This window comes from Notothenia coriiceps, unplaced genomic scaffold (genome assembly GCF_000735185.1).
Source record: "Notothenia coriiceps isolate Sejong01 unplaced genomic scaffold, NC01 NC01_scaffold00037244, whole genome shotgun sequence".
Classification (NCBI taxonomy): domain Eukaryota; kingdom Metazoa; phylum Chordata; class Actinopteri; order Perciformes; family Nototheniidae; genus Notothenia; species Notothenia coriiceps.
Window position 1 is genome coordinate 13,292,168 of NW_011369945.1, and position 26,972 is coordinate 13,319,139.

Below are 26,972 nucleotides of genomic sequence, written 5' to 3' on the forward strand. Positions count from 1 at the left end.
GCACTTTCTAGTCATGTAAAAGAGACAAACCATAAACTGTAGTGGTGCAGCATGTCTAGATGGCACATCCTACAGTGCCTCCATGTGGTGAAAGAAAAAAACAAACATTTCCTGATGCCGGAACTATCACTTCAAAGGCTTTGTATTTGGTCTTTAAAATCCCCGAAGAGCAATTAAGCTATTAGACGAGTCAGTAAATGCCTGAAAGAGAGATAAATGGAAAAAATGAATGAAAGGAGGAGATAGAGTAATGTAGGGGTGGGTGACACAGGCAGAAACAGAGTGACAGCTGAGGTGAGTCATGTCTATTTTTATTCAACCGCATGTCTATGTGGAAAAAAGCTAAACTGACATGTTATACATCTCTTGTTTCATATCTACATATCGGAAATCAAGACTACTGTGAAAGGCTTCCCTTCTTCGTGGCAGCAGTGCTCCTCGCCCGATGAGAAACTACAGAAAACAAAACACACACTGCTGCAGATTGCAACTAAAAAAAGGCACACAGAAAAAAAAAAAAAAAACAGCTCCTTAAAATGTATATAACAGAGGGGGAATAACATTAGCAGTAGCTCCTTCAAATCTCTTCATAAAGCACCTTTTCTGATATGCTTATGTTGGATGGCAACAGGTACATTGGGATGTTTTGCAGATTGGGAAGTTATGAATAAAATCCACACCTTTTATACCCGATATGTTTCTATAATGTCAATTCATCTGTGCTTCCTTTCCATCCTTTTCACATCTTTGGCTCGTCTCTCTTATAACAGTTTTATCGTTTCACATCCTCTATTCTTCTTTTTATGTTAAAACTTAATTCTTCATCATTCAATACAATATTTACAGAACTTTGCTTCAGTTTCACCCAGCATCTACTTCTGTTCTCCATTTTCTTTTTTTATACTTTTCTCTGGTTGCCACACTACATTGACTTTGCTAAAAAAAGAAAAAATGTTCCCTCTAGCTACAGCGAAAGCATTGCAGAAAATAAAGTAAACATGATTAAATGTGTGCGATAAAATGTGCTACATGGGTGGCTAATCCAAACAGATCTGGTGATAAAATGTGGTTGGCCGCAGCACTGAATAACAATGTCACAATACTAAAAAATACATGGACCTATTTAGAACATGTGGCTGGATGTTCTCAAAGAGCCATGGTTTATTATGTGCAGTCCAGAGTCTGTTTAGTGCATAGTGAATCCAGGGCGCCAGACACTAGGCTGCAGACCCATGTTTGAAGTGCTGAACCTGGGCCTGGGGACTCTGTTAGGTAGATTGCTGCAGGGTGCTGGCCGAGAGGAACCATTGGGGCCAATTGGACTCAAATCTGGTGCACTTTTAAACTGCCTGTTGGCCTGCGCAGAGTTGGAGGGTGGAAGGTGGGAGAAAGTAGGTACTTGATTTGGAGCAGGAGCAGCTGAGAAGTTGGGAAGTTGAGGAAGTGGAGCTGTAGGGGCAGGGGGAGGTGGGGGAGACAAAGGGGAGGTGGCCCACTGAAGTTGGTAAGGTTGGCATTGAGGTTGATAGGGTTGGTAGGGGACTGGGCCAGTAATGGGTGGAGGAGAGGTGACATCAGATCGCCACATCGGCTCTCCGAGTGTCGTAGCTGATCGAGGTACAATCACTTTGAGAGCAGGCCCTGTGGATGTTGGCGGAGGCGTGGAAAAGCGCTTCACCTCATATACTCGTGCTGTCTTCTGAGGACCCTTGGTCATTCCTCCCTGCTTCTGATAGTTGGAGGTGTCCTGGGGAACCCCACCGCCATAGCTGAACAAGGAAGAGTTGAGCTGGTAGGGTTGGTGGCTCATAATGTCGATAGACTTGAGACCCTTTTTCTGTCCTTTAGATCCAGCCACCCCAGACTTTGTGACCTCAGGCTTCTTCTGGGCCTTCAGAGGGCAGGAGGGAGACAGGAGGGGGTTGTAGCTGATGGGAGGTGGAGCACGGATGTTGGAGGAGTACTTCCAGGTGGAAGGAAGAGAAGGCGTTGGTGAGGGCTCCCTCGTCTGGGCAGGGGAGTAAGGCACTGCAGCAACAGAGGGAGATCGCTCCACAACGTACCGGTCCATCCTGCTCTGTCTGCGGGCAAACAGCTCACCTCCCTTACCCGCTAGCTGTGGCACCTGAGGGGCTTGGGGTTTGGGGGCTACAGGGGGTGGCTTGGTTCTTCGCTGAGCTTGCATGAAGTTGCAGGCCTCTGCCCCCAGCCTCAGCCAGTCCTCCTCTGGCCCTGACTCATGTCCGGCCTCCCCACTGGGTGTAGCTGTAGGTTCAACACCAGGAGCTCTCCCAAAATGAACATCCATGTTCTGGACCATCGACAGCAGGTCTGGGTTTGGAGATACATCTCTGTTCTGGATTGCACAGAACATTGGCTTCTTGTTGCTGCTGCGACGACGGGCATCATGCAGGATGCCGGTGCGAGCGGCAGGGACTGCGATGCGCTCCTCTCGTGACGCCAGAGAATCAGAGGAAGGAGCTTGCAGGGGTGATACAGTTGCCATGGCAGCATGGGGGCCAGCATTTGCAGAGCCTGTCATGTTGACGTATGGGTGGACAGGTGGATATTGAGAAGGTTGGGTTGGAGGAGAAGGAGGAGGAGGGGTAGGCTGGGCATGGAAGGAGACTTGAGTCAGATCAGGGTGATGTGGTTGGGAGATGGGAGGGGCAGAGACGTATCTGGAGGAAGGTGGATAAGTAGGAGCAGGAGAAGAAGTATATGGCTGTGGAGCCGGAGGGGAGAAAGGTTGAGCAGGTGGTGGATAAAACAGGGTACTCTGAGCTGTGGAAGGAGAGAAAGGGGCGGAGGGGTAACCATTCCCTGCGGGCTGAGGGTTAAATGTGGGTGGGTTTGTGGCAGGCTGGGAGAAGTGTGGAGAAGAAAGAGAGGAGGGAGGAGGGTTAACAGATGGGGGACTGTGGATGTTGTTGTTTCTTGCAGGGATGTACAGAGAAGTGCTAGAAACCGCTCTCCTTGGATCAGGTCCTTGTGCAATCCGAGTAGGTTGGAGGTTTACCATGGAGACGGCCGCCACTGGTTTGGTTGTCATGGAGGCAACTGTGGGTTTGGGTTGGGGAGGGCGGAACATCACAGAGGTTACAGATGGACGAGAAGAGGAAGGGCCTGGGGTGAAGGGGCGCGCAGTGCGGTTCAGGACATTTGGATTCAGGTGTTGGTCTGAGTCTGTCATTGTGCTTGGACTGAGATTAGGGTTAGGACAAGGGTTAGGGTTGCCATGTTGCCCATTTTGGCTTTGAAAGGGCATCTGAGATGGGCTCAGAATGACGCTAGCCCGACTAACAGCTACTGACCCCCCATTGGTCATAGCCACAGATGGAGGACACATGTGTGCAGCGTGGTTACTGATTGGCTGCTTGGTAATGCCGCTCTCCAGCCTTGCACCGTGATATGCTGAGCTCTCCAACTCTGAGACCTCCAACCCTGGGTTTTGATTGACAGATGTCACACGTTCTGGAGTATAATAGGCGGAGATGTCCAGCCCTTGGCTGTGATTGGCTGTTGGCGTGGTTGGAGTTGTCGGTGTGGTTGATGGGCAGGCAGAGCTCTTCCTGTCCAGCAGGTCTAGATAACCAGTGTCCCAGGTAGGGTCAAATCCTGAGAATCCCTCTTCATCAACTTCAGAGCCACTCAGTATGGAGCTTCCTCCTTCTTCCTCTGTCTCCCCTCCCGTGTCTCCTTCTGTATCCCCTCCTCTATCTCCCTCAGCTTTTCCAAAGCAGGTCAACGTGTATTTCTTGGCCCTTTGCCGGCGTTTCTTGAACATAAGCACCCCTTTCGAGTTGGGGTTGGGAGCATCAGTCAGCAAAGAGGCAATAGAGCGACATTTGGTGCGAGCTTCTTTCACCTGTTTCTCCACCACACTCTCGCCTCGGTGCAACTCTGAAAGACAGGAAGAGGAAAGAGATTAAAGGTATTGAGGGAAAGAGGAAACAAAGGAGGGATTTTTGAAAACGAATAACAAAGATGATGCAACAAACAACAGTGATTGTCGTCACTGACCACTACAGAGGCTGATTTATACGATAATGATACAGTGAGGATTACCGGTGACGGACAGGAGTGTGTGTGCGTTGTGGATTTGGAACAAAGAATTCCTGCTGCTCTCAAGAGTTTAGTGACACACCCCTGTGCTTGTTCTTGCATGAGTGTATGTGTGTGCACAGGTCCGTATCTCTGCTTAGTCCAAGGCTATTTGAGACTTTAGGTCTTCTTGGCTATTAATGCACCCTCGGTGGCTTAGGGCGTTCATAAAGTCAAGTTGACTAAGACATAACTACACAAACACACACATCACACACACATCACACACACACACACACACACACACACACACACACACACACACACACACACACACACACACACACACACACACACACACACACACACACACACACACACACACACACACACACACACACACACACACACACACACACACACACACACACTACACACTACACACACACACACACACACACACACACACACACACACACACACACACACACACACACACACACACACACACACACACACACACACACACACACACACACACACACACACACACACACACACACACACACACACACACACACACACACACACACACACACACACACACACACACACACACACACACACACACACACACACACACACACACACACACACACGTAACTTGATAGTAGTTATATATATCTGTAACAAAGACTTGATATAACAAGGTTCAAAGCAGTTATCAGAGTTGAACTGGAAGAAAAACAAATCTTAGTTTATCATTTTGGCATTTGGTAATCAGCACTAACCAAAAACAAGTTGCGTGGCTGGTGAGGGTGTTATCCTTTTTGTAGGTATTTGGTCACACACCACAGTATATGGTTTCACCCATTCATAGCACTAGATGAAAGATCAAGAGATCAACAAAAAGCATTTCATCCATAGGGCAAAATGAATAAAGACCATATGTCATAATAATCAATTATTTCAAAAGCATTTCGCCCAAGAACCGAAATGGCATTCCATTCATCCAGTATTTGTTGAGATATCTAATTCCCGACTTATGTGGTTGACTCATCAAACCAACCGACAGGCGGACCAACTTCGCTACCCCTCGACCGATGTTGCCAAACATAGCTAAAGATCATTTGTAATTTATTTAATTAATTATGAATTATGACCCACAATAAGCAACACAACTTCATCAAGTAGATAAATCATTACTGGTTGACACATTAGCTTATATTTATTTTCTTTACAATGTAACACCACAAAATAAGATTTACCATCCGAGGTAAAGATTAAAGGTCAACCTTCAAAGGTGCTAACAGAGCATGATAATTAGCAAATTTCTCTTCAATTTGAAAGATGGCAATTCATTGCAAACAAATGACCTCTAATGTGAGTGAGTCTACATGTACATATAGTTCATATGGGTCTTACCTGCGTACACGGTGTGTGGGATTCTGTGTCCACCTAGGTCTGAATCTGAAGTAGATATGAGGTCCCTCATCTCACAAATGTGAGTGTGTGTGTATCATTAAAGTCCCTGAGGTCCTCCCACACACACCCTCACAGAGTCCAGTTCTGCTCTGAATCTCTGTCTTCACGCTCTTCCCTCAGGGCACAGCCCATGTAAAGACCTTTGTCTGAGTCCAGTAACCCAAATCAACACATGATGTCAACCCACTATTCCTGTCTGTCTGACAGGCATCAAACACCTGTCCTGTCTCACACAAACACACACACCTACACACACACACATACACAGGAACACAAGGACAGGAAGACCCCTCACCAGAGGATATTTAGACAGCAGTGTCATTCAGCGTGTGTGTATGTGTGTGTTTGTGTGTGTTTATTAGTTCATAAAGCTAATTATAGTTTATAGAGGATGGAGAGAGCTTGGTCATAACTCTTACTGATGTGCCGTTCTCTGCTGCTGACACTTCACACATAACAAATACTGCTACGTGTGTGTGTGTGTGTGTGTGTGTGTGTGTGTGTGTGTGTGTGTGTGTGTGTGTGTGTGTGTGTGTGTGTGTGTGTGTGTGTGTGTGTGTGTGTGTGTGTGTGTGTGTGTGTGTGTGTGTGTGTGTAACGTGAGAAAGGGCAGGTCCCTGAACACCAGAATCGGTCATCAGTTGTCCTAGAGTAAAGCCCTAACCTAAGTCTTTCAGCCTGTTGTACCGGATGATAGATCCTTCATTACTGCAACATTCGCTCATCTTTAGTCTCAACTCGGTCAGTGCATAGCTATTCAGTTTGATCAGCTGCAATATCCTGGTATAATGATACGGTAACCAGACTAGGATGATTCAACTTTGGAGATTAAAGGAATAGTTTGACATTATGGGAATTATTCTACTTCTAATTAATGACTGATGTTAAATGTCATTTTCTTAATGTCTTTCATTTTTTGTAAAGCACTTTGAATTGCCTTGTGTTGAAAAGTGCTATATAAATAAACTTGCCTTGCCTTCTATACGCTTATTGGCGAGATATTTCACTGAATATTCCTTCACAAACTGCAAATTGTCTTTTTTATACTTTGGTTTTAGTATGTATGAGATAAAACATGTTAATTAGTGAGCTAGCTGATTTCCTTTATCGATTGTCTAGTGGTTTCCAATTGTTTTGCTAAATATAAAGCATCATGTACTTTACTACTTGTACTGCCATTAGAGAGTGAGATTAGATATGACACCTTTTGGAAGCAGGGAGAGATAAAACTATACATTTTGTGTTGGAACAAAAACGAATATAGAACAGTATGAAAAACAAACGTAACATATCTTGTACTTTTATCTCAGGATATATTTCCCTATCCTTTTTCACAACATTAGCCACCATTTTTAATTTTGGCCAAAAAACAAAATATATTTAACTAACAATAACATAAACGAGAGAACGGCAGTTTAGTTTTGGTATTTCTCTAGGTAGATGACTTTGATTGACTAATCAATCAATCAAATGTTTAAAGCACTAGCATCATAGGCACTTCACTGATTCATAGTCCACTTTGCACACCGCACATACACACACATTGATGCCAGCACACCCCACATATTCAGCTGTTTGGACTGTAAGTCAAAGTTGTGTCCAGTCTGTTGATCAGAAGCTTCAATACCTATAAATACAGCGAGTGAGGCAAATGCTCTGAATACTGACAGAAGAGATGGACTTCGGTTTGAGGGGACAGAGGGGGAAGGAAGGGGGAAAATGGGGGGAAATGGGGGAAGTGGAATACCTCTGCAGGTGTCTGGTATATCTCACCCTATCACCACCAGCCTGTAAATGTAACTGGAGGCTTGGGTTGAAAAAAATAACCACTAGAGGGAGGTCTAGCTATCGATGAGCTTCACAATGACACAGCTGATGCCTTTAAAGACACCAGGGAATCTTTGGAATTTCAATTAAAAAAAAGTCAAAACTAAAAATAGTCTAGCTGCATCACCATGAGAAACTAAAATGACTTCTGTTTTAAGTTAATAGCTGGTTTACTATTCTCCAACTTGATTGAAAACAGTAAGTAAAATAAGCATTGAAATAATATCTCGCTGTGGAGCCGCAAGCCACTTATACCAATTTATTATTTTATTACAGTTATTTAGAAAATAATGAATTTGTATGCATAGAATTCAAATAAACATGATTTTCTAAATAACTGTAATAAATAAATGTAACTACCATTAGATCACGGTTACCTCAGACATATCTGAATGATCTTGTAGGTTTTTTCAAAATTAGGACAATTTTGTCCATAAACCCTTTTATTTAATTCCTCAAACAATTTAAATTCTACACAAAGATGGACATTTCATTGTGTTTTTCAGGTGTGGTCTCTCAGCAGCCTCAGCAATCAGGTGCTATTGATGCTTAAATTGCTACAAAAACACTGATTAGAACCTGTTTTGTAATCGCATGAAGGCTGTATGAATTTACTACCATGAATAGAACTAACACATGTTTTAATAACTTTGTTTGTATGGTTTACTTTTCTTCCATTATGTATATGCACTGTATATGACTTTCCCTTTTTTTTATTTTCCCTTAACCACTTTGCGATCTCTGGATTATTTAGTTTTGTCTGAAGATATACTCACTAGCTTGCCGTGCTTTTTCCTTGTAGGTGGTGGAGAGCTCGTCGCTGACCGGGGTCTGCTGGGGCCCCACCATGGGCACCAGGTGTTTCCCAGAGCCCGACATCAGGGCCTCTTTCGCCCGCTCAGGAGACACGAGCGGTGGGCAGGTCAGCGCAAAGCAGACCCCTGCCTCCTGGAACCCACTGTCCACCTCTCCCTCCGCCTCCATCAGGCCCTGATCAGGGGTCGGAGTCTGAGGGGTGTGTGCTGGACTGGTCCACTCGGTCTGGGGGGGCTGGTAGATGAGCTCTCTGCGAGGAGCACCAGGGAGACACAGAGTGTCCCACTGTCCCTGCATGTAAGCTCCTCCATCTGTGGCGCTCTCATACCTCAGAGGAAAGACAAAACACAACAGATTATAACACTGCAGTGCTAGATATCCTCTTTAGCAGTTGTGGACAGTAACAAAGTACATTTACTCTAGTACTGTACGTAAAATTCCCACATATTGTGGCACTATGAGCACTATGAGCATTTCAATTTTGCATTTTCTTTGTACTTCTACTTAATACATTTCAGAAGGACATTTTCTTTTTACTCCACTACATTAAAAAAGTCTCTCTCAAACTGGCTCCACATTGGCAAACATTAAAATGCTCTTAAAAATTATGATATAAAAGCACTTTAAAAGTAGTCATTCTGCATCATTTTACTTTTTAAACTTAAATACATTTTGCTGATGATACTTCTGCACTTTGACCTATGTAACATTTATAATTCAGGACTTTTATTTGTAATAGAATATATGAAGACTATTTCTAGTTTAACTTAAGTAAGGGAGCCTATGTAAAAAAGTTTGCCCTCACCTACTTTTTTAGAAATAGATCAGTTATTATGTGACAGCTTTTTTTGAAAGACTGACAAAAGAAACCTTTTTAGTCTCTGTCCCTTACCCACTCATCTCTGAGGTCTCCTCTTCTTCGTGGTTGTCATAGCGCGCAGGTGAGCGTGCGTGAGGAGGGGTGCGGCGTTGGCGACGGTGTGTGAGAGACTGTGTGTCTGCATCACTGTCCGTCTCTCCGTAGTAAGCCTCACTGTCCGGAGGGGAAGTGATGCCCTTGTATAGCCCGGTGGGGGAGAGGATGGAGGGACAATGGTCGGGCAACGCTCCCACGGGGGGAGACAGGACCCTGACGGAGGAGTGAGAGGAGTGGGATCCAGAAGGCGCCCTGGGGACATCGAGTTTTGAAAATGAAAAACACACATCAGTTTGCTTGTTACAGCTTCAGTTAAAAAAGACTGACTTAAGTACAGTGTGGGGGTCCATGTTCTGACCTTTTGACCCTGAGGTAGAGCGTAGCAAGCTCCGTGTCTATGAGGGTCATGGCCTGAGAGTGACTGAGCCCGGCACACGTATGATCGCCAATAGCAACCAGCTCGTCATGCTCCTTCAGGCCAGCTTTGCATGCTTTGCTGCGCCGGCGCACCTGAGAGAAGACAGGGATCAATAACATGTTCATACTGGTAGCTGCTGTGAATATACACATTTATAAATTGTCTACTTTCCCATCTGATCTTCACCTTCCAATACTTATTAGCATTTATATTATTTATGACACTGATGTCTACAAGTTGTGTCCAAAGGGTTTTCCAGTCGAAGATATCTACTATTTCCCAAGAAATAAACGCTTAGAATAAAGGAAGAATTACATAATTTATTGTGTCCTAATGTTATTTATTATCTTGTTTTTCTTGCAAGCCCTGTGGGAGCACAACCCCAATATTAGGAACCTCTGTTTTGTTGTTTTAAGTTTCACAAAATGTCCCACAAAACGTATTGTGAATCTCTTTAGTGCTAACTCCTATATTTTAACTGAAGCTTCTCAATATGATGTATTTTTACTTGAAATAATACTTTGCTTCTGTTGTTGTCAGGAACAGTTTAAAACGTAAGTCTGAATGATGAATATGTTGTGATATATCACAGCAACAAATAAAGCTTTTTTTCACACACATATTTTTTTTTTAAGTGACTTTAAACATAGTGTCTTAGCAGCTTGCTACTACTAGTGATGGGGTCATACATGAATGAAATGACATTTTACAGTTATTTGAACTATTCATTCACACATGTCAAACTGATTTGAAAGTGGAAGGACTCAGGATTACATTTTGGTAATGCAGATTATATATTATTTCGGGTTTGCACCTTGTTGTTATCTTAAAGTTTATATTTGCACTTTAAGATTCATATTGACAGAGTTTATTAAAGTTGTGGAGTTGTTTGCTCTTGATGCCAGCCCACTGTAAAAATACCCTCATCAAAGTGCACCTGCCACACTTTTTTGAACATTTACTAAATATAAAGAGAGAAAGCTTTTCTAAGCTTAAAAATCATGCAACTTTGACTTCTAAATGTAAACTATTCTGAAATTGAGGTGGAACACTTTCCAAGGAATTTGCGATGGATAATGTTTTATCTTATTTTATCCTAAAAGACAATTATAATATTATAATAAAAGTTTTTTAGGTCTTTAAATCCTTTCGGTGGCAGTCATGCAGATTTGTTACTTTAATGTTCTCCCTGTAAAAGTCCTACAGATTGACCTAAAGCTCCAATGTTTTTCACCCACAGCCATCCTTGCCCCCTGTATCAGAATAACTCCTGAAGTCATGCAGCTGTTCCTGGAGGTCGCTAAGAGATGATGTCATAGGATCCTTCAGGAAGTATGTCTGCGGGCGGTGGGTGATAAATGGGAAGGAAAGTATTCTTGTCCACCAGATTGCAGTTTCCTCTATTAGAAGAAGATAAAGCCTCTCAACCCCTCACATATTCACACTAATAATACATACGGCTTATCTGCAAAAATGGAAAGTGTGTTCCTGCACCTACTTGGACTCTATTTGCCTTTATCTGTATCTCTTGACCCATTAATCACATTGCTGGCTCATAGAGCACACAAGCAAAGACAAGCTGCCTATCTTGTACTTTCACACACACACACACACACACACACACACACACACACACACACACACACACACACACACACACACACACACACACACACACACACACACACACACACACACACACACACACACACACACACACACACGTGAACTTGAAAGAGGGGGTTTTAACAGCTGGTATCCACCGGGAGATGCCTGTCATTCACCATATGTTCCCCACAAACCCAAAATAAAACCTGGCAGGAATATCAACAGACAAGAAAGAGAGGCGCTAATGTGATGGAAAACTGAAAATAAAACTAACAATTGCACCAATATTGGGCCAATGCTGACTTACAAATAAAACGACATAATACAGGAAATGTTTCAATGTTTGGCTCTGTGTGAACAAAAGGCCTTTTTCTATTCTCAGCTTCCAACCCCTCTTAAAATAAGCAATTCTTATGCTCTAGTTTGTGCTCCATTCCCAAATGGGCTTAACTGAGGTATGCCCAACCACACACACCCACACAGACAGGTCACATATACACCAACACACTGATCAAACTCATATCAAAGGTGACCTTATCTGCCTTAAAATCCTGGATAAGGAGAGGCCTATCGTGCCAAAGCCACTCCTCGTCCATTTTGAATCAAAAGTTATGACAGCTCGAGTGACCGGCCAACTTTTTGTAACGTCAGTGTGAGTGAGGTCGCATTCCTCCTCTCCAGAATAGATTTTCTTATTAGAGACTACATACTGGATTGTCAACAAACATAAACACAGACACAAAAAGCTTTTGGAAAAACCAAACTGGAAAAAAGGAGAATTTTCCTGGGGGCTTTAAGTTGGATTATTATATCTAATAAATATGTGACGATGACAGATCTGAAACAAGTTCATTATTGACTGGGTGTGTGTGTTCACAGTAGACACTGATAGTCTCTGATACTGCGTGATCGCATTAGGATGCACTGATGAGTCCTTCCACTTTCAAATCAGTCTAAACATGTGTTCACGCTTTTACCCACAAACCCAACAGAATCACAAGAGTGTATTAAATTGGCTTTGACCAAAAGATCATGAGAACATTTGAGAATATGATAATTTTTCTGTTGCAGCGAGATGATAATTTGTGGTCAAAACGACTCGATTACCAGTAGAACAGTTCAATGTTCCAGAGTAACACTTACTTTCAAAGCATTTTAATCACTAATCAAACTAATCCCTCTCCATTTTACAGATGCTCTCCATAACACGGTACATTTTGCCTTTTAAAAATGAGCTAAAAACAAACAAGAAAAACATTTACTGACTAAAATGTGTATGAAAGAACTAGATGATTACACTGACAAGATTTCTTAGTTTTTTTACATCCGAAAAAATATGAAGGCACCAAAATAAAACCCAGTGGGACACCAATTAAATGAGCTACGAGTTCATTTGTTCATTTTATGTTTACGATAACGTTTCTAATCAACGCGTGGATTACAAACACAGCAAACGGCCTCAAACCGCAATTAACAGCTGCAGTCTCCGTTAAACCTGTCTACTCATGTTACCACCTTGGAAAGTCTTTTCTGCCTCATAATGTATGCACACGCACAAACTGTACCTTAGCCACCTGAAGAGGTTTCTGCTGCTCCGCTCCACCCTGCAGCCTGAAGCCCCACGGGGAGCCTCCAGCGAGGGACACCACAATCTCCTCGGCTACCATCCCAGCTCACAGCCTACTGTGTGTGTGTGTGTATGATGGTGAATAAGTTGTTATCCCCTTCCTCAGTTCCTCACACTCCTCGAGTATCAATGAGTGAGGTCTTTCTCTCGATCCTCTCTGTGACCAAGGCAAATCTCTCCACCCACGGGGAGACAGAGGGAGGCTGGCCTTCGTCTGCTACACTGGAATGCTGTGTCGGAGGGTGGGCGCTCAGGAGGGTGAGAAGGGGCAATAGAGTGTGTGTGTGTGTGTGTGTGTGTGTGTGTGTGTGTGTGTTCATCCTCTCTCGCGTTCAACACTCGCCATGTCACTCTCAGGCACTCTGCACAGGACGGGATGCTTGCTGATAAACTCTCCCGAAATAACCACCACCCCTCCCTCTTTGACCCTCAGCTCAGCCGATCAGGTCAGCGGCTGCAGCTCGAACATTTGTCTTCATCTACCCACAGTGCCCCAACCTTATAGTACAGGGGGGGGATTTCAGTTGTTTTTTATTTATCTGGCATCAGAGTGTTAGAGAGAGCTAACCTTTTGAGTTGTGTGTTGTTCCTTCAGATGTCCCAAAATGTCATAAAAAAGTTCAGTCAATGGGGGAAAGTTATATCTTGGCAAGCTTTTCTGCTGCGATAGGAAAAACGATGAATTCTGGCCCTCAGGATTCTGTTCATCAGCTTCATCACCTCTGATCATGCATATTAAAGGCAGAGGATTGCAGAGTCTAGCCAGTCAAAATGACTTGGCCCATTTGCAGCTTAATTGTGTTGATCAAATGAAATTCGTACAGGTTTGTGATGAATGGCGCCCTAAAATAATTCCAAATTGGACCTGATTGCAAGGAGAGCTAGGCCCACATTTTTCCCATTAGGTGGTTCAGTTTGCACCCCAAAATGTAGCCAAATGGCAGCCAGATATTGGCCTGGGATTATTTTAAATTGTTGGTGAAGGCCCATTTCAGATGGATACATCTTGTCACATTATAATTATTTGATAGATGACTGGAAGGATTAGCTATACTTGCTATGGCAAACAGGTGGAAACCCACAAGACGCTGGTATTGTTTGCACCTTGGGAGTCTGTGTGTATTTTATTATGGCAAAATGTATTGCTTGAGACACCTACAGCAGGCACTGAAACCTTTTTGAGTACTTTGCTAGTTTTTTATATTTCTGTCTCTGTGGACAGATGTTGTCACTTAGCATTGCAGCCGCAAGACGCAGTCACACAACTTTACTTGGTTACTTGAGTAAATGTATTTAATTATGTTTAATCACTGAAATATAATAGACCTGTCGATTAATTACATGTGTTTGCTCGGCTTTATTATTCTTGTTCCCATCTGTTACGTCTATTTCTGTGTTAGAGCAATGTAAACACCAGGGGTCAAATTCCTTATAAGCTTCACATACACATACATTCTAATGACCTTCACACAAGCTAGACAATAACACGTCGAACTCATACTTACTTTTATTTTAAACACCTGAGTTCATAGAAAAGCTTCCTTACAGTTATTCACCAGAGCAGAGCTCTCGGTAGGAGAGGTGAGTTTGGGGGAAGTCTCTCTGTCCGGATGTGGACGTGGCACAGCGTTGCAGCAGTTCCGCTGAATGTCCGCTTCTGATTCCGAGAAGGGATTAGTGAGAAACACCCCGGGACGACATCGACTTCACAGTTTGTCGGTCACCGGGTTTCAACGTTTGCTCCAAGCAGAGGATAGCCTTACTCTTTACAACACTTTGGAGGTAGGTTTCGATATAAAACAAGGGAATGTGTGATATCCCTGCCCGGTTTGACGTGAGAGCTTGAATGTTGCTATGCTTGCTAATGCTAGCTACTGCTATGGCAGGGCTAGCATCGCTCTGCGAAATAGTTGGAGGTTACTAGCCTAGCTAAGCTAGTAGGCTAAGCTGTCCCTGGTTGTGGCGATCTGGTCACAGCTGATTCAACCACTGCTGCTGTCATCATGATTCAAGCTGTGTGGTTGCTCACGTTAGCAAGCTTAGATAGCCCCCATGAATTACGGAATCAAATATACCGTATTGTGTTTTTGTAAACCCCCAACAGTTAGCCACGGCTTGTTAACCAGACTCTGTTTTGTGGTTTTGGTTGACATAAGCTAAGCTAACCAACTAACTGTACTGCGGCACTGAGGTTGTTCCCGTTAGCACACTGCTAGCTTTCCTCAGTTTGTCAGCTATCACTCCTCACCCCTACGAAACTGGCATACGTGTATTATTCTCAAATATTTGCCAGTTTTGAATAGCTTTCTACTGTCTCTACTGAAACTGCTAACTGAATCCCTTAAATATGCAGTCCAGTTAGGAGAGTAGATGTGGGTCACTCAGTAGGCCCCACACACAAGTTAAAAGGCTGTACGGCTACAGCGATTGTATTTCTCGTTGTGGCACCTGCACCGCTGAATTATTTAAAGCCCCGCTCGTTTGGCCAGTGTTTCTCTGTAAGATGATACTTATCACTCTGTCATCATGTCTGTCATATAGGTAAGCCCAGTCTTCAGGTGCCAAATGCATAAACAACGCCATGTTGTGAACTTCTGATAGCAACGTTGAAGTTGACATATGCAGAAGTAACCATGCACTTAAAGTTGACTGTCCCACTGAGTTAGAACCTGGTGTTTTCCTATGACCTGTAAACACCTTACTCAGGTCCATAAAGAGTCCAATAGACATTACAGACTGCCTTTACACACACATGGCCTTTAAACCTCCATCAATAGCTGAGAGACTACTAGCTACTATCATACCGTTTGTCTGTTTTGATTCGTATTCAAATTGTAAGGTTTAAGTTGTGGTCCACTTTGAGAGGTGTGTGTGTGTGTGTGTGTGTGTGTGTGTGTGTGTGTGTGTGTGTGTGTGTGTGTGTGTGTGTGTGTGTGTGTGTGTGTGTGTGTGTGTGTGGTTAATTGTTAATATGTTTCTGGCCATGGAAACTTGTAGAGCAAAGATCTGTTCATTCTGAAAAAAAGAAATGTTGGCATTGCTCCTCCTGTTTGTTGGTTCAGGTGTAATGTGACAGCAAACTTAGTTGGGTTCATGTTTGCCTTAAAGGGATAGAGTGGATTGTTTGAAATACTTATTAATCGTCTACATCAGATGTCAACATCAGATGGCCGTTGGCACTCCCCCATTTTGGAAAATCTGAACATCCATGGAAACAAAGCAATGGACTGCTGTGGACGGGCTGGACGCGCATATAAAAAGTCCCATGTAAAACAATAGGTTTATCTCAATTTAAATTGACATTATATTTTGAATATTTAATGCTTTAACATGCCATCAGGCAGCCTAGGATCTGACGAGGAAGCTGTGACTTATTCTTTCTTCAAAGCAACCAGACTCCTTTATCAAATAGATTTTTTTAAAATCCAGACTTAGCCTTTCAAACAACTTTGTCACATAATAACACAAACACACTAGGAGATCGAGGCAGCAACAGACCAACTTCTCTGATGTTCTGCTGGGAAAATTACTGGTTAAAATACTTTTTAACTAGTTACTAGAACTAGCAACTTGACAGTTTGTTTTTACCACAGCAGTACATTGCTAAGCCATGTGGCCTTACTACTTTATTTTTTCCTAACTGGCGGCTCTCTGGCCACCATCTACTATAGGTAATACACATACTCAGGACCTCATACACCCCCACTTCAAACTATCTGAAGTATCCCTCGTCAGTAAACTAAGACCAATTGTGTCTGACTGTCTGTAGTTCACTTTTACCTCATGGAGCAAGGTGTGCTGTGTGGGCAGATTCTCCCCTGCTTCTGGAAAGAATGTCAATCTTTAGAATGAGAGGAACCCACGCCTGTCACAACAGCCTTTCTCATTAATAACACTCCTGTCGTGCTGGCTTTAACACCAGTCATCCTTGTTGTTCTGTTTAGAGCCTGAAAAATGGTTCAATCTTGTATTATGATTTGTTGTAATATGTTTTTTTATTGTGTCATGCTTTAATCCAGATTTAGGGATGAACTGAGGATGAATGTAAACCAGCGCACTCCAATGGCCACTCCGTACGGCCAGCCCCAGCCTGGCTACGGCCAGCCCGGCTACGCCCCCCTGGATGGGGGATACCCCGCACCCTACGCTGGCTACAACGGCCCTGCTTCAGCCTTCCAACCCGGGGCCCCACCACAAGGTAAAGTGCTGCTTCGGAATAGGTTTGCCTTGAGGAAGTGAGAGCCACCATGTCAGCTGTGATTCTCTGCAGGAGCGTCCTACCTGACTCCTTCTCTGTGTGATTGTTCATGTATGTGTGAGACAGCACTATGCCTCTGCATACTAATCTGAACCTTGACTGCCCTCTCATTTCTTCACATTGCTTTATGCTTTTCCCTACATCTCTCTGCATTTTCCTTTCTCTCCGTCTTTTCTTGTATTTCAGGTTATTCCCCTTTCACAAGTTTTCCCTCTAAGGCTGTGGCTGCCAACCCAGCCTCTGACCTCTCCTCTCCTCTTGACTTAGGTAACTGCCTCCTCTCTATTTCTTACTCATTTCACGCTCCAAAAGCTCTGCAATCATCGAATCCTCTCTGTACCTACGGGCATTATTCGTTCTGACTTGTTCTTTTCTTAAAGTACCATATATTAGATTTTACCTGACACCACTGACTGTAAAGCAAAGCAGCCAACCAGTTACATACCTTTTTTTTTATTATTACCAAACGTTTGTATAGCCTTAAAATGTGTGCTTAATTGTTCACGTTTGAAATTCAATCTCAGCACCTACTGGTCATTTTCTCATTTGAACACACTTGTTGTGTGTTTTTTAGTTTCCAGAAGGTGTGGAATTCACCCTTTTTTCTTCCTCTACCCTACTTTTTATTACTGTACTAATCTCATGACTGTAACATTAATACAGCAGAAATCCAAGACGAGTTGTCTTCCTGACAGTTGCTTACTTGATCTGATATCCTAAAAATATCCGATGTCTGGTGTTTATTTCCAGCCTTAGCATCAAAATCTAACTGACCCCCTTACCGCTCGCTGTTTGCTGGCCTGCTGTCAGTATGTTGTCTGTGCTCCTAACCTTGGGGGCCATGTTTAGGAGTGTAATCAGTTAGTTCTATAAATGTATTCAGGCACCACTTTGGCCAAAAGCAATTTTTAGCTTGCTACTCTAATCTCGTTACATTAGAAAGCTTGGTATCAGAATGAATTCAAGATTATGTGTCGCAGTGATGTTTATGCATTTAGCATTGTGTAATCTTTTGCCTCTTAATTTCAGGTCCTGCCAGGGGTCCCCCCACCTCTGGAGCCCCTCCAGTATCATCGCCTCAACAATATAATCAGTACAGTCACAGTCAAGGGGACATGCAGAATGGCCCCCTACCTATGACACAGGCACCACCCAGGTAATAACATGTGGATTGATTGTTGTTCCCAAGTTTATTCAGCCCTTGGTTTTTATAAAACATTGTTATTTTAAGCAGATTTCTCCTCAACCCCGTCAGTATTTTTGGATACATGGCTTTCTAATTTGAGCTGAATCAGGGATAGAAGATGTGGCGTCAGTCGGTCCTGACTATTTTTGAGTGAGTGTATGTGAAGGGGACTGACAGCGTAGTTTGCGACAGACAGAGCATGGCCCTCTTGGACTTCTAGAGACAACTTAACTAATTGGAGAACCCACTGATACTTCATGATCGCTCCTTTACTCGTAACATGGCCACTGAGAGATTTCTGTTTTTTTTTCAGGCCGGCTGCGTCCCAGCCATACAATCAGGGAGCTGTGAACCTGTCAGGGCCACAACCTGCCTATTCCCAACACTACGGGCCCCAACCCACAATGCAACAGGTCACTAACCACATGACTGGGATGCAGATCACTTCTGGACCGCCGACCCCTGCAGGGCCAGGATATGGTAACTGCATGGATTTGTACTCAAGTGTACTCAAAGCGTATCTGTCTACTGTCATATTTTATGATGTTATCACCTCAAAAAAATCCTCGTTATAAATCAATTTTAGTAGAGAATCATTGTTTTGAAGGATTTAGTATTTTTTTTATTAAATCAATTTATTTCAGCAGGGGTTAATTAATAGTTTTTTAGCTTAACACCAACAAATATCGATTACATAACATTTTTCCATTAAAACATTTTGTGAATTTTGCCAAGTACATATCTATCTTTATTCAATACAATTTGAATTGACTGGACTTGTTTGGATCACACAAGTTAGAAACTCAGCCCCCAGTGGAATCTTATTCTACAAATAGTAAAACACTAATCAAAAGAATGTTGCCTTATCTTTATCTGCAACTGTGCAGAAATACAAGCTTTAAACAGAATGAAGGAACATGCTAAAAACCGGCACAGCATTAGAATATGGATATAGAATGTGAATCATAATAAACTGTTGGGTCGGCCCTATGAGAGCCCTAATTTCTCCTGGAACTAATCAGTGTCTGCCGTCTCTCCTCAGCTCCGCCTCAGAGCTCGCAGCCTCCTGTCAGTGTCCCCTACTCCGCCCCCCCTCCCCCCTCCTACACTCAGGCGCCCCCCTCTGCGTCCGCTGCCCCGACCCAGCCTCCCCATCCCAGCGGCCCCGAAGCTCCTCAGCAATACTACGGAGGACCACCACCTCCTTCTCAACAGCCATTCAGCTCTCCTCTTCCCCCCACCTCCCAGCAGCAGTTTACAGCTCCTCCCCCTCCTCCTTCCTCTCAGCAAACCTTTCCTCCCTCCTCCTACTCGGGTCACGTGTCTCCACCCAGCCAAGCTCCGGCCCCCCCCATGTCCCAGCCCAGCCCCCCTTCTCCTCAGCACCTCCACCTGCCAGCCATCCTGCCTTCAACTCGGGCCCGCCTCCCCCCTCTCAGGGCTCCTTCCCACCTAGAGCCCCCCCTCCTTCCTCACAGGCCGGGTCTTTTCCTCCTCAAATCTCCATGCACCCTGGCCAGTACCCAGGCCCCATGCCACCCCAACAGCAGCCCCCTCCATCCCAGCCATCCCCCTACAACTCAGGCCCCCCTCCTCCCAGAGTTCAGATGCCCCCTACTTCCATGGCCCAGAGCAACCACCTGCCTCCAGGACCCCAGGGTCCCCCAGGTCCCCCAGGGGCCATGCAGCAGCCCCCGCCTCAGCCTGGCATGCAGGGAGGATACCCCCCCCAGCAGAACGGTGAGGAGACCAGGCATAAGATTTTAACGCCATTTTCTTTTTGAAGGTTTTGTGAATATTCTCACATGAGTATTTTTAAAAAGCTGTCAAAATGCTCTTGTGAGAGAAGTACGAAAACATTTTGACTACTACTTATCATGTAAGGAAGAAAAGGCTTAAACATTGTTGCTATTTTCAAAAATGATTTATTTATTTAAGGGAATCTCATGATTTGCCTTATTTAAGAAGAAAAAAAAGTGTCCTTGCTGTAATGCCATATAAATATTAGTTTCTTAACTAATTGTCAGGTAAAGTAATTTTAGAATGTTTTGTAGCTATTTGAAGCATACTTTGATCATTGTCGGAATAATATTGTCATATTTTGTTCAGAATATACTTCACAATATGTGGTAGCTAAAAAGACCTGTGATGGTTTCCTCTAGGTGCGTTTGGGCAGGTGAGGGGCCCTCAGCCTGGCTATGCGGGCCCTTATCCCGGTCAACCAAACTACGGAGCTCCTGCACCAGCGCCCGCTCCTGCTCCCGCTGCACAGAAACGACTCGACCCCGATGCCATTCCTAGCCCGGTGAGCAAACCCTAACAAACACACGCGTCCTTCTCAAATCCAAATGTCTTAGTTTACAGCGAAACACACATCTGTGGCCATCTCTGTTTTTCACACCATGTTTTGAGATAGTAAGAAGTAGTGAGCAAGTTTTGAAAGTACACTCAGTGTCCACTTCATTTACTTGATGCCTATTAATGCTGACAATTCAATCTAGCATGGAGGACATAGTGGTGTACCGAGCTGCATTACATTCACCTCGATATAAAGCAGTTCTGTACACCTATCTATCTTTCTCTTTATTAGGATCTCTGTTAGCACGAATATTGGCTATTCTTCCTGCCATACAAGTAGCACCTAAACAGAATCTCTGACAATTTCACTCAATCTTAACATTGTAAAGTTTTGAATTCATGGCTGAGCTGTAGTAGGAAATTGCATTGAATTGTTCAAGTGTACCTAATAAAGTGGCCACTGAGTGTATATGATGTAGCATGTACCACCTAAGTGTTTGTCAATAAGTGATGCGTAGGTCAAAAAGGAATTTAGATGATATCATTATTCATTTGACAAAATTATATCAATGTTTGAGTGAATTATAACAATTTTACTAATCTTTCAAACAAGAATTGAAATATCTGTAGCTGTTTTGTTCTTTGACTCTTTTAGTGGGACTATATTTCTCCTGTTTTTTGTATTCATTTTGTCATTTTTAATGCTGACTTGTCTTTAATTAAAAAGAGAGATTTTTAATGTTGTGTGCTTTTAGCTTAAAATTAAATTAAACATTTGTTTTTCTCGTCCAGGGACATTGCATTCGCTACTGGATATCACAGTATATGCAATGTTTCCCTCTTTGATTTTCTACATCTTGCCAAGCTTTTACACCACAAAAGTATAAGAGTTATATTTTGACCTTGTCTTTACATTTAAAGCTGTTTAGCATGTGTGTCAAACAGGCTCCCGGTGTCTATATCTTCTAGTGCTTGACTGTTATTTACATATACCACTAATCAATAATCAAGTTTCTGTCTGAATAACAACAATGCTGCCTTGCCACTCAGTAGAGTCTTGCTGACTACTCTCTTCTCACACTTTTTTATATTTTCACTCTTTTTTTTATTTTTTTTTATTTATTTTTGTCCTGATTCGCACAAATTGCTGGACAATCTTTTGAATGTAAAGCAAGCGTCTGACATGCCGGCTGTGCAGAAATCAAGACATAGAATAGATCCAGACGCTATCCCCAGCCCAGTAAGTCTCCTGAGTGCCTGCCTCTTCCTCCGCTTCACCCTGTCCTCTCCGCCCGCCTGCACTCACTCACAGCTTCCCCCCCGCCTGCTCTCCTCACCCCTCAGAGTCAGGGATATGTGAAAGATGTTGTGAATGGCTCAGTCATCCCTGCTTATTACCATGTTTCACCAGTGTAGCCCTATTCTAAAAGGAAGGGAACTCTCAACTAGGGCTGCTCGATTATGGCGAAAATCATAATCTCGATTATTTGGGTCAATAATTGATATCACGATTATTAAAAACGATTATCCATTTACTTTGAAAACGTCCATTTATTGAAAAAAAATGTTGAACAGTATGTTTTTAACAGTTGATTACCCTGAACTTTATGTATAATTCAACTGAAAAACCAATAAAAAAAAAAAAAAATTATGTTGTTTTCATAATCGTTGCAAGCCAAAATCATAATTGCGATTAAAATACGATTTAATTGTAGACCCTCCAGAAAAACGCAGGCAAAAATCCTTGATTATGCGGGCTTAAATCCTTGATTATGCGATTAAACATGCAGGGTTTTTATGTGATTTTATGCGGTGAAATTGCGGGAAGTTGCGAAATATGCTAAATATGCGGGAAAAGAATAACATTTTTTTTAAATATTGGGCTGTCTTATTTATTCTCTCTCACACACAACCGGCCACTAACGTTAAACCCCTTTACTATTCAATTAAACACATTCAATGTTTATTTATTTTAAAAGCAATTGGGCTATTTTAATCTCTCACACACACACACACACACACACACACACCCACACACACACACACTTCTCCGCCTCGTTCTGTTTTCATTTACTCGTTCGTTATCTGCAGCCTCAATCTTGTAGGCTAGTCACTTCGTTTCTTGTAGCCCTCGAAAGGGTTTTGGAGGTTGATGCCTCGGTGAACGTGAGTTGAATGGCTTTCTTGTCCGCAGCAGCAGAAGCATTTTCGAATGTTTGAATGAATCAAAGTGGGTCGTCACCGTCGATTTTCTCTTATGCTCCAACACACAGTTGCACGGGGTGCAGAATAGTTTCCCCCCACTTTTTGCCCGGTCTTTAGTAGAAATGTTCGTCGGTAAATGAGATGGATTAGATTTTTCATCTTGGTGTTTTCTCTATCGTGTGAGCTCCACACGTTCACTCTATACAGTGTTGTTTACATTCTGTGATGCGCGAGCTGATGACGTCACGTCAAGACGAGTTAACTTTTTTTTTTCTCAACTTTGTGTGGAAAAATGCGGGGATTATGCGGCCTTTTGATAAATATGCGGCCTTTAAAAATCTGCGCCATTTTGCTGATTATGCGGTAAATTCTGCGATCGCAGAATCGCGTTTTTCTGGAGGGTCTATAATTGAGCAGCCCTACTCTAAACTGTTGCTGTACATTTATCACTGATACATTTTTGCGTTTTAACAGCTGCCCTAATAAAAAAGGTTTGCAGTCCAAATGAGAGCCCGGTTTAAGTGACATTGTTTAAAAGCAATAGTATACTTTTTTGCGATACAATTACTTGCTTTCTTTCCGAGATTAAGATGATTGATACCACTCACATAACACACAAGATATGAAGCGGTATCCAGCTAAATTAGCTTAGCATAAAGACTGAAGGGGGTTAGCCTGGCTCTGTCTAACAAGGACAACTAGCGCCTCTAAAGCTAAAAGATGAACATGTTGTATCCCTACACATTTAACACGGAGCTCTTGTATAACCTTTACGTTCCTTTTGGTGTTTTATTGTGGCATCTTTTCAGAAATTGTACATTACCCAATTACATGTCATTTAAAGCAATTCCTCAAACTTTTATTTGATAGTTTGTCAATTCTTCCTCTACTTATCATCATGTGCACATTAAGTCATCCTTTACTGCCTCACTATTTATCTTGTTGTCTGTGTGTTCGGTCAGGACTGACGCAGCCTATCGTAGTGTAGAGTACTTTTGTTTTTATGGTTTGTCAGTCCTCAGACAGCCACCGCCTCTCTGCGTCTTGCATGCGAGCCTGTGATGTTTCACTTGCCTACAATTTCTTGCATTAATGGCATGCCTTGATCATTCCTGCGCCTTCTCGAAGAATCACCGTAGACTGACTGTTTTTTCCACAGATGTTGATGGGTTCTCAGTGTGTGTTCAGTAGCTGCAGATGTGTGTGTGTGTAGGGGTCGTGTGGAAGTCATCTCCTGCATGTTTGTTCAATGTTCCTCTTTTATACTTTTGTGACACTCAGTGGCAATACATTTACATGTTTGTTTTACGCTATAAACATGAGTGGTAAAAATCTATATTTCCCCCTCCCCCCTTAGATCCAGGTAATAGAGGACGACAGGGCTAAAAGCACGGAGCCGTTCACCACAGGGGTCAGAGGTCAGGCCCCTCCGCTGGTCACCACCACCTTCCAGGTCAAAGACCAAGGTACGTTCTACTTCCTGTTAAAGCATGCAGATGCTGGAAGTGTTTTTCACACACTTCAGTCTACCAAATATTGCAAAAAGGACCATTTCGGATGAAATTCTCCCAGAATGATCCCTAATTTGACTTTTTTTCCATACGTAATTACTTGCAAAACATTGATAAAAACATTGAAGAACTTGACCTTGTAAAAATGGATATTAATGTATAGTTTTTGACTTTCTTCAGGGAATGCCAGTCCCAGGTTTGTTCGCTGTACGGCCTACAACATGCCCTGCACGGCCGATATGGCCAAGCAGTCTCAGGTGCCTCTGGCCGCCGTCATCAAGCCCCTCGCCACGCTGCCCCCAGATGAGGTGAGCGACGCCCCCTCCTCTCCTCTATCTTCCGTCTCTCCTGATCTTTTACATTTTGTTATCCCTATGTAGACAAGTCTCTTCTTCTTTTGTCTGATCTTTAGATGTTTTTATATGTCACAAGATCATCTATGAGATTATCTGTGTTCATTTAATTTGTTGTAATTTTATTTAGTGATATAGGAGGTACAAGACAAGTACATACAAGTACAGTGTCACAGATAAACAGAAGACAGATAGGTGAATTTACAAGTAAAGACAAATTACAAAATATACATGAAGACAAAAAAGAAAACAAAAACGATGGGATTAAACAAAAAGAGAGTGAAAAATCACAAAATAATAATTAAAATGATATGAGTAACAATACAATAGTCATGTATCGTAGTGGGTGGGGCATGTAAATAGTAGCAGGACCTTAAAGACCTTAAAGAAGTAAAAAGGGGTGGTGGCTGATATGGAATGAGGATTATGAATTCTCTGTTTATTTAAGAAAGAAGATAGAGCTCGGGCTGAAATATTTATAGCGTATTACACTCCAGGTTGTTGTCTGTGCTTAGAGCTTTAACAAAGTATTCTATTACTGGACTACTTACAAATTTCAAGCAAACATTTTCTAGATTTAGCTTTATCATGTTTGACAATAAACTGAATATATTCTGGCCTTGGACATGTGCTCAAATTTTTTTTATTTGAAAACATAAAAGCTATTTTATAGAGAAAATTATGAGTTTAATTAGTTTAATCTTTACTGTCTGACTCAACAACAAGCGTCCTTTGCTTGTGTCTCTCTCTTCATCCGAGCCCCCCTGAGCAGCTCTATCCTCCGCTGAGATTTCATAACAGTCTGACCTTTTTAACCTGATTTGAAAAAGGATTAATTTCAGGGCAATGCCTGCAGCCTCTGAGGTTTTTATGACAGGATCCCGGTTGTGGCAGTGCTATAATCTGTCTCAAAATCCCAGAGGTGGGAGCAACTGCATGACCTTGTTTTATGCACTTACCACTTACACAAGTGTAACTCAGTTTAATGTTACATCATTTTTGGCAAAGAAACACTTAATCTAAAACATGGTGTAAATATTTCTTCATGACTTCCTTTCTCAGTAATTCTTCCCACATCAGGGTTTAGAGGAAGTCTGTCTCGTCTTACTCCTTTCCTTGTATCTCTTGTCAGACCCCTCCATACCTGGTGGACCACGGCGAGGGGGGTCCGATCCGCTGCAACCGCTGCAAGGCCTACATGTGTCCGTACATGCAGTTTATAGAGGGGGGGCGGCGCTTCCAGTGTGGCTTTTGCAGCTGCCTCACAGAGGGTGAGTTTGTGTCTCTGTTTGTGTATTCCTTAAAGGTCACCTATTATGCAAAAGGCCCTTTTTGATGTCTTTTATACATAATGATGTGTCCCCAGTATGTGGAGGACTCACAAAGTGTCAGAAAATGCAATCCTCTCTCTTTTCCTCCTTACCCACATCTCTAAAAACGGGGGTACAACGGAGCTGATGCAGATTTGCTGCGGCCATGACGACATTACTAAAATGTCGTCATAAAACGGCCCTATCAGAAACGTGTTTTGGACATAATATGGTCTGTGTTTACATTAGCAAGCACCGCTAACACTCAGAGCTAACGCTGTACTGGAGAGAGTATGTGTAAAGATTCAGGATATAAAAAGGAACTCACCTGGTGGTAAACCCGCGAGAGAAAAAGCATTTGAGCTCCATACTGTTTCAGAAATAATCCTTGATGTGGTTTGGAACATATTATGGCGTTTAATCACAGCAGCATTTAGCTGAGAATCTGGGTAGAAACCTCTCTCTTCCCAGAGGACAGCTCATGCATGCTCCAAAGGGGCGTGACCAGCAGCAGCTCGGGTTACATTTAAAGCCACAGACCCAGATTCATCACTTCTCTAACCGGGCTGAAATAGAGGGGTATGGGGCACAGCTAGAATGGGTGATCTGTTTGTATTTGGAGCAAAACACATATTTTTGATATATGTGAGACCTGTAATATATGCGTAAAAATAGTATCATAGGAGACCTTTAAATGAAAATCACTGAACTGATTGCCCTTCCTCCTCTTAGGCACACAGGGGATAGGAGAAAGACGTCAATAAACAATTACCTACACAAATAATAACACAGTAGACTGGACACTATCGTAATTACTTTGGTCTAAGTAATGTCTATTACTGGACCACCTCTAGTGACTTCCCTTGGTACCCATTTGTAAGAGATGTCTTCTTGAATATGATCGAGTTTGTCTCTAGACCCTTGTACTACCAACGTCGTTAGACTCAGGTTTCCACCGAAAGGACGTCCTTCCTGCGATGGAATCGGTCATCAGCTCGTCACCCGGTACTTGAGCATCGGAAGGGTCGCTCTCGGGGCCGGCGCATCGTCAGGTGGGAGAATGCCGTCACACCAGCGCTCTACCCCGACCTTCATTCACACCTCCGTCGG

At 43.0% G+C, this 26,972-nt stretch overlaps 2 protein-coding genes across 2 annotated transcripts in view; one reads left to right on the forward strand and one right to left on the reverse strand.

The window, feature by feature from the left end:
- Nucleotides 1-294: 294 nt before the first annotated feature.
- Nucleotides 295-12,952, reverse strand: synpo2lb (synaptopodin 2-like b). The gene is made up of 5 exons (XM_010793609.1): nucleotides 12,680-12,952; nucleotides 9,447-9,598; nucleotides 9,065-9,340; nucleotides 8,133-8,500; nucleotides 295-3,903 (listed from the first exon to the last, which is right to left on the reverse strand). Exons 1-5 carry the CDS (start codon nucleotides 12,779-12,781, stop codon nucleotides 1,187-1,189), a joined length of 3,615 nt encoding a protein of 1,204 aa, XP_010791911.1. The 5' UTR covers nucleotides 12,782-12,952; the 3' UTR covers nucleotides 295-1,186.
- Nucleotides 12,953-14,370: 1,418 nt separating this feature from the next.
- sec24c (SEC24 homolog C, COPII coat complex component) overlaps nucleotides 14,371-26,972 on the forward strand; it is a 25,675-nt gene continuing 13,073 nt past the window's right edge. Inside the window, exons 1-12 of the mRNA XM_010793611.1 lie at nucleotides 14,371-14,523; nucleotides 16,761-16,939; nucleotides 17,186-17,266; nucleotides 18,029-18,155; nucleotides 18,499-18,665; nucleotides 19,228-19,500; nucleotides 19,548-19,625; nucleotides 19,770-19,925; nucleotides 20,348-20,490; nucleotides 24,046-24,154; nucleotides 24,380-24,507; nucleotides 25,685-25,823. Of these exons, the coding sequence (XP_010791913.1) occupies nucleotides 16,780-16,939; nucleotides 17,186-17,266; nucleotides 18,029-18,155; nucleotides 18,499-18,665; nucleotides 19,228-19,500; nucleotides 19,548-19,625; nucleotides 19,770-19,925; nucleotides 20,348-20,490; nucleotides 24,046-24,154; nucleotides 24,380-24,507; nucleotides 25,685-25,823 (1,561 nt within the window). The 5' untranslated portion in view covers nucleotides 14,371-14,523; nucleotides 16,761-16,779. The remainder of the gene's footprint in view (nucleotides 14,524-16,760; nucleotides 16,940-17,185; nucleotides 17,267-18,028; nucleotides 18,156-18,498; nucleotides 18,666-19,227; nucleotides 19,501-19,547; nucleotides 19,626-19,769; nucleotides 19,926-20,347; nucleotides 20,491-24,045; nucleotides 24,155-24,379; nucleotides 24,508-25,684; nucleotides 25,824-26,972) is intronic.

Bases quoted from the DNA above. Each gene is read 5' to 3' on its own strand.
- synpo2lb (XM_010793609.1), bottom strand. From the start codon at position 12,781: ATGGTAGCCGAGGAGATTGTGGTGTCCCTCGCTGGAGGCTCCCCGTGG. The intron at 9,599-12,679 runs GTACAGTTTGTG...GTCTTCTCTCAG, and splicing joins AACCTCTTCAGGTGGCTAAG to GTGCGCCGGCGCAGCAAAGC. The intron at 3,904-8,132 runs GTGAGTATATCT...CCTGTCTTTCAG, and splicing joins GGAAAAAGCACGGCAAGCTA to AGTTGCACCGAGGCGAGAGT.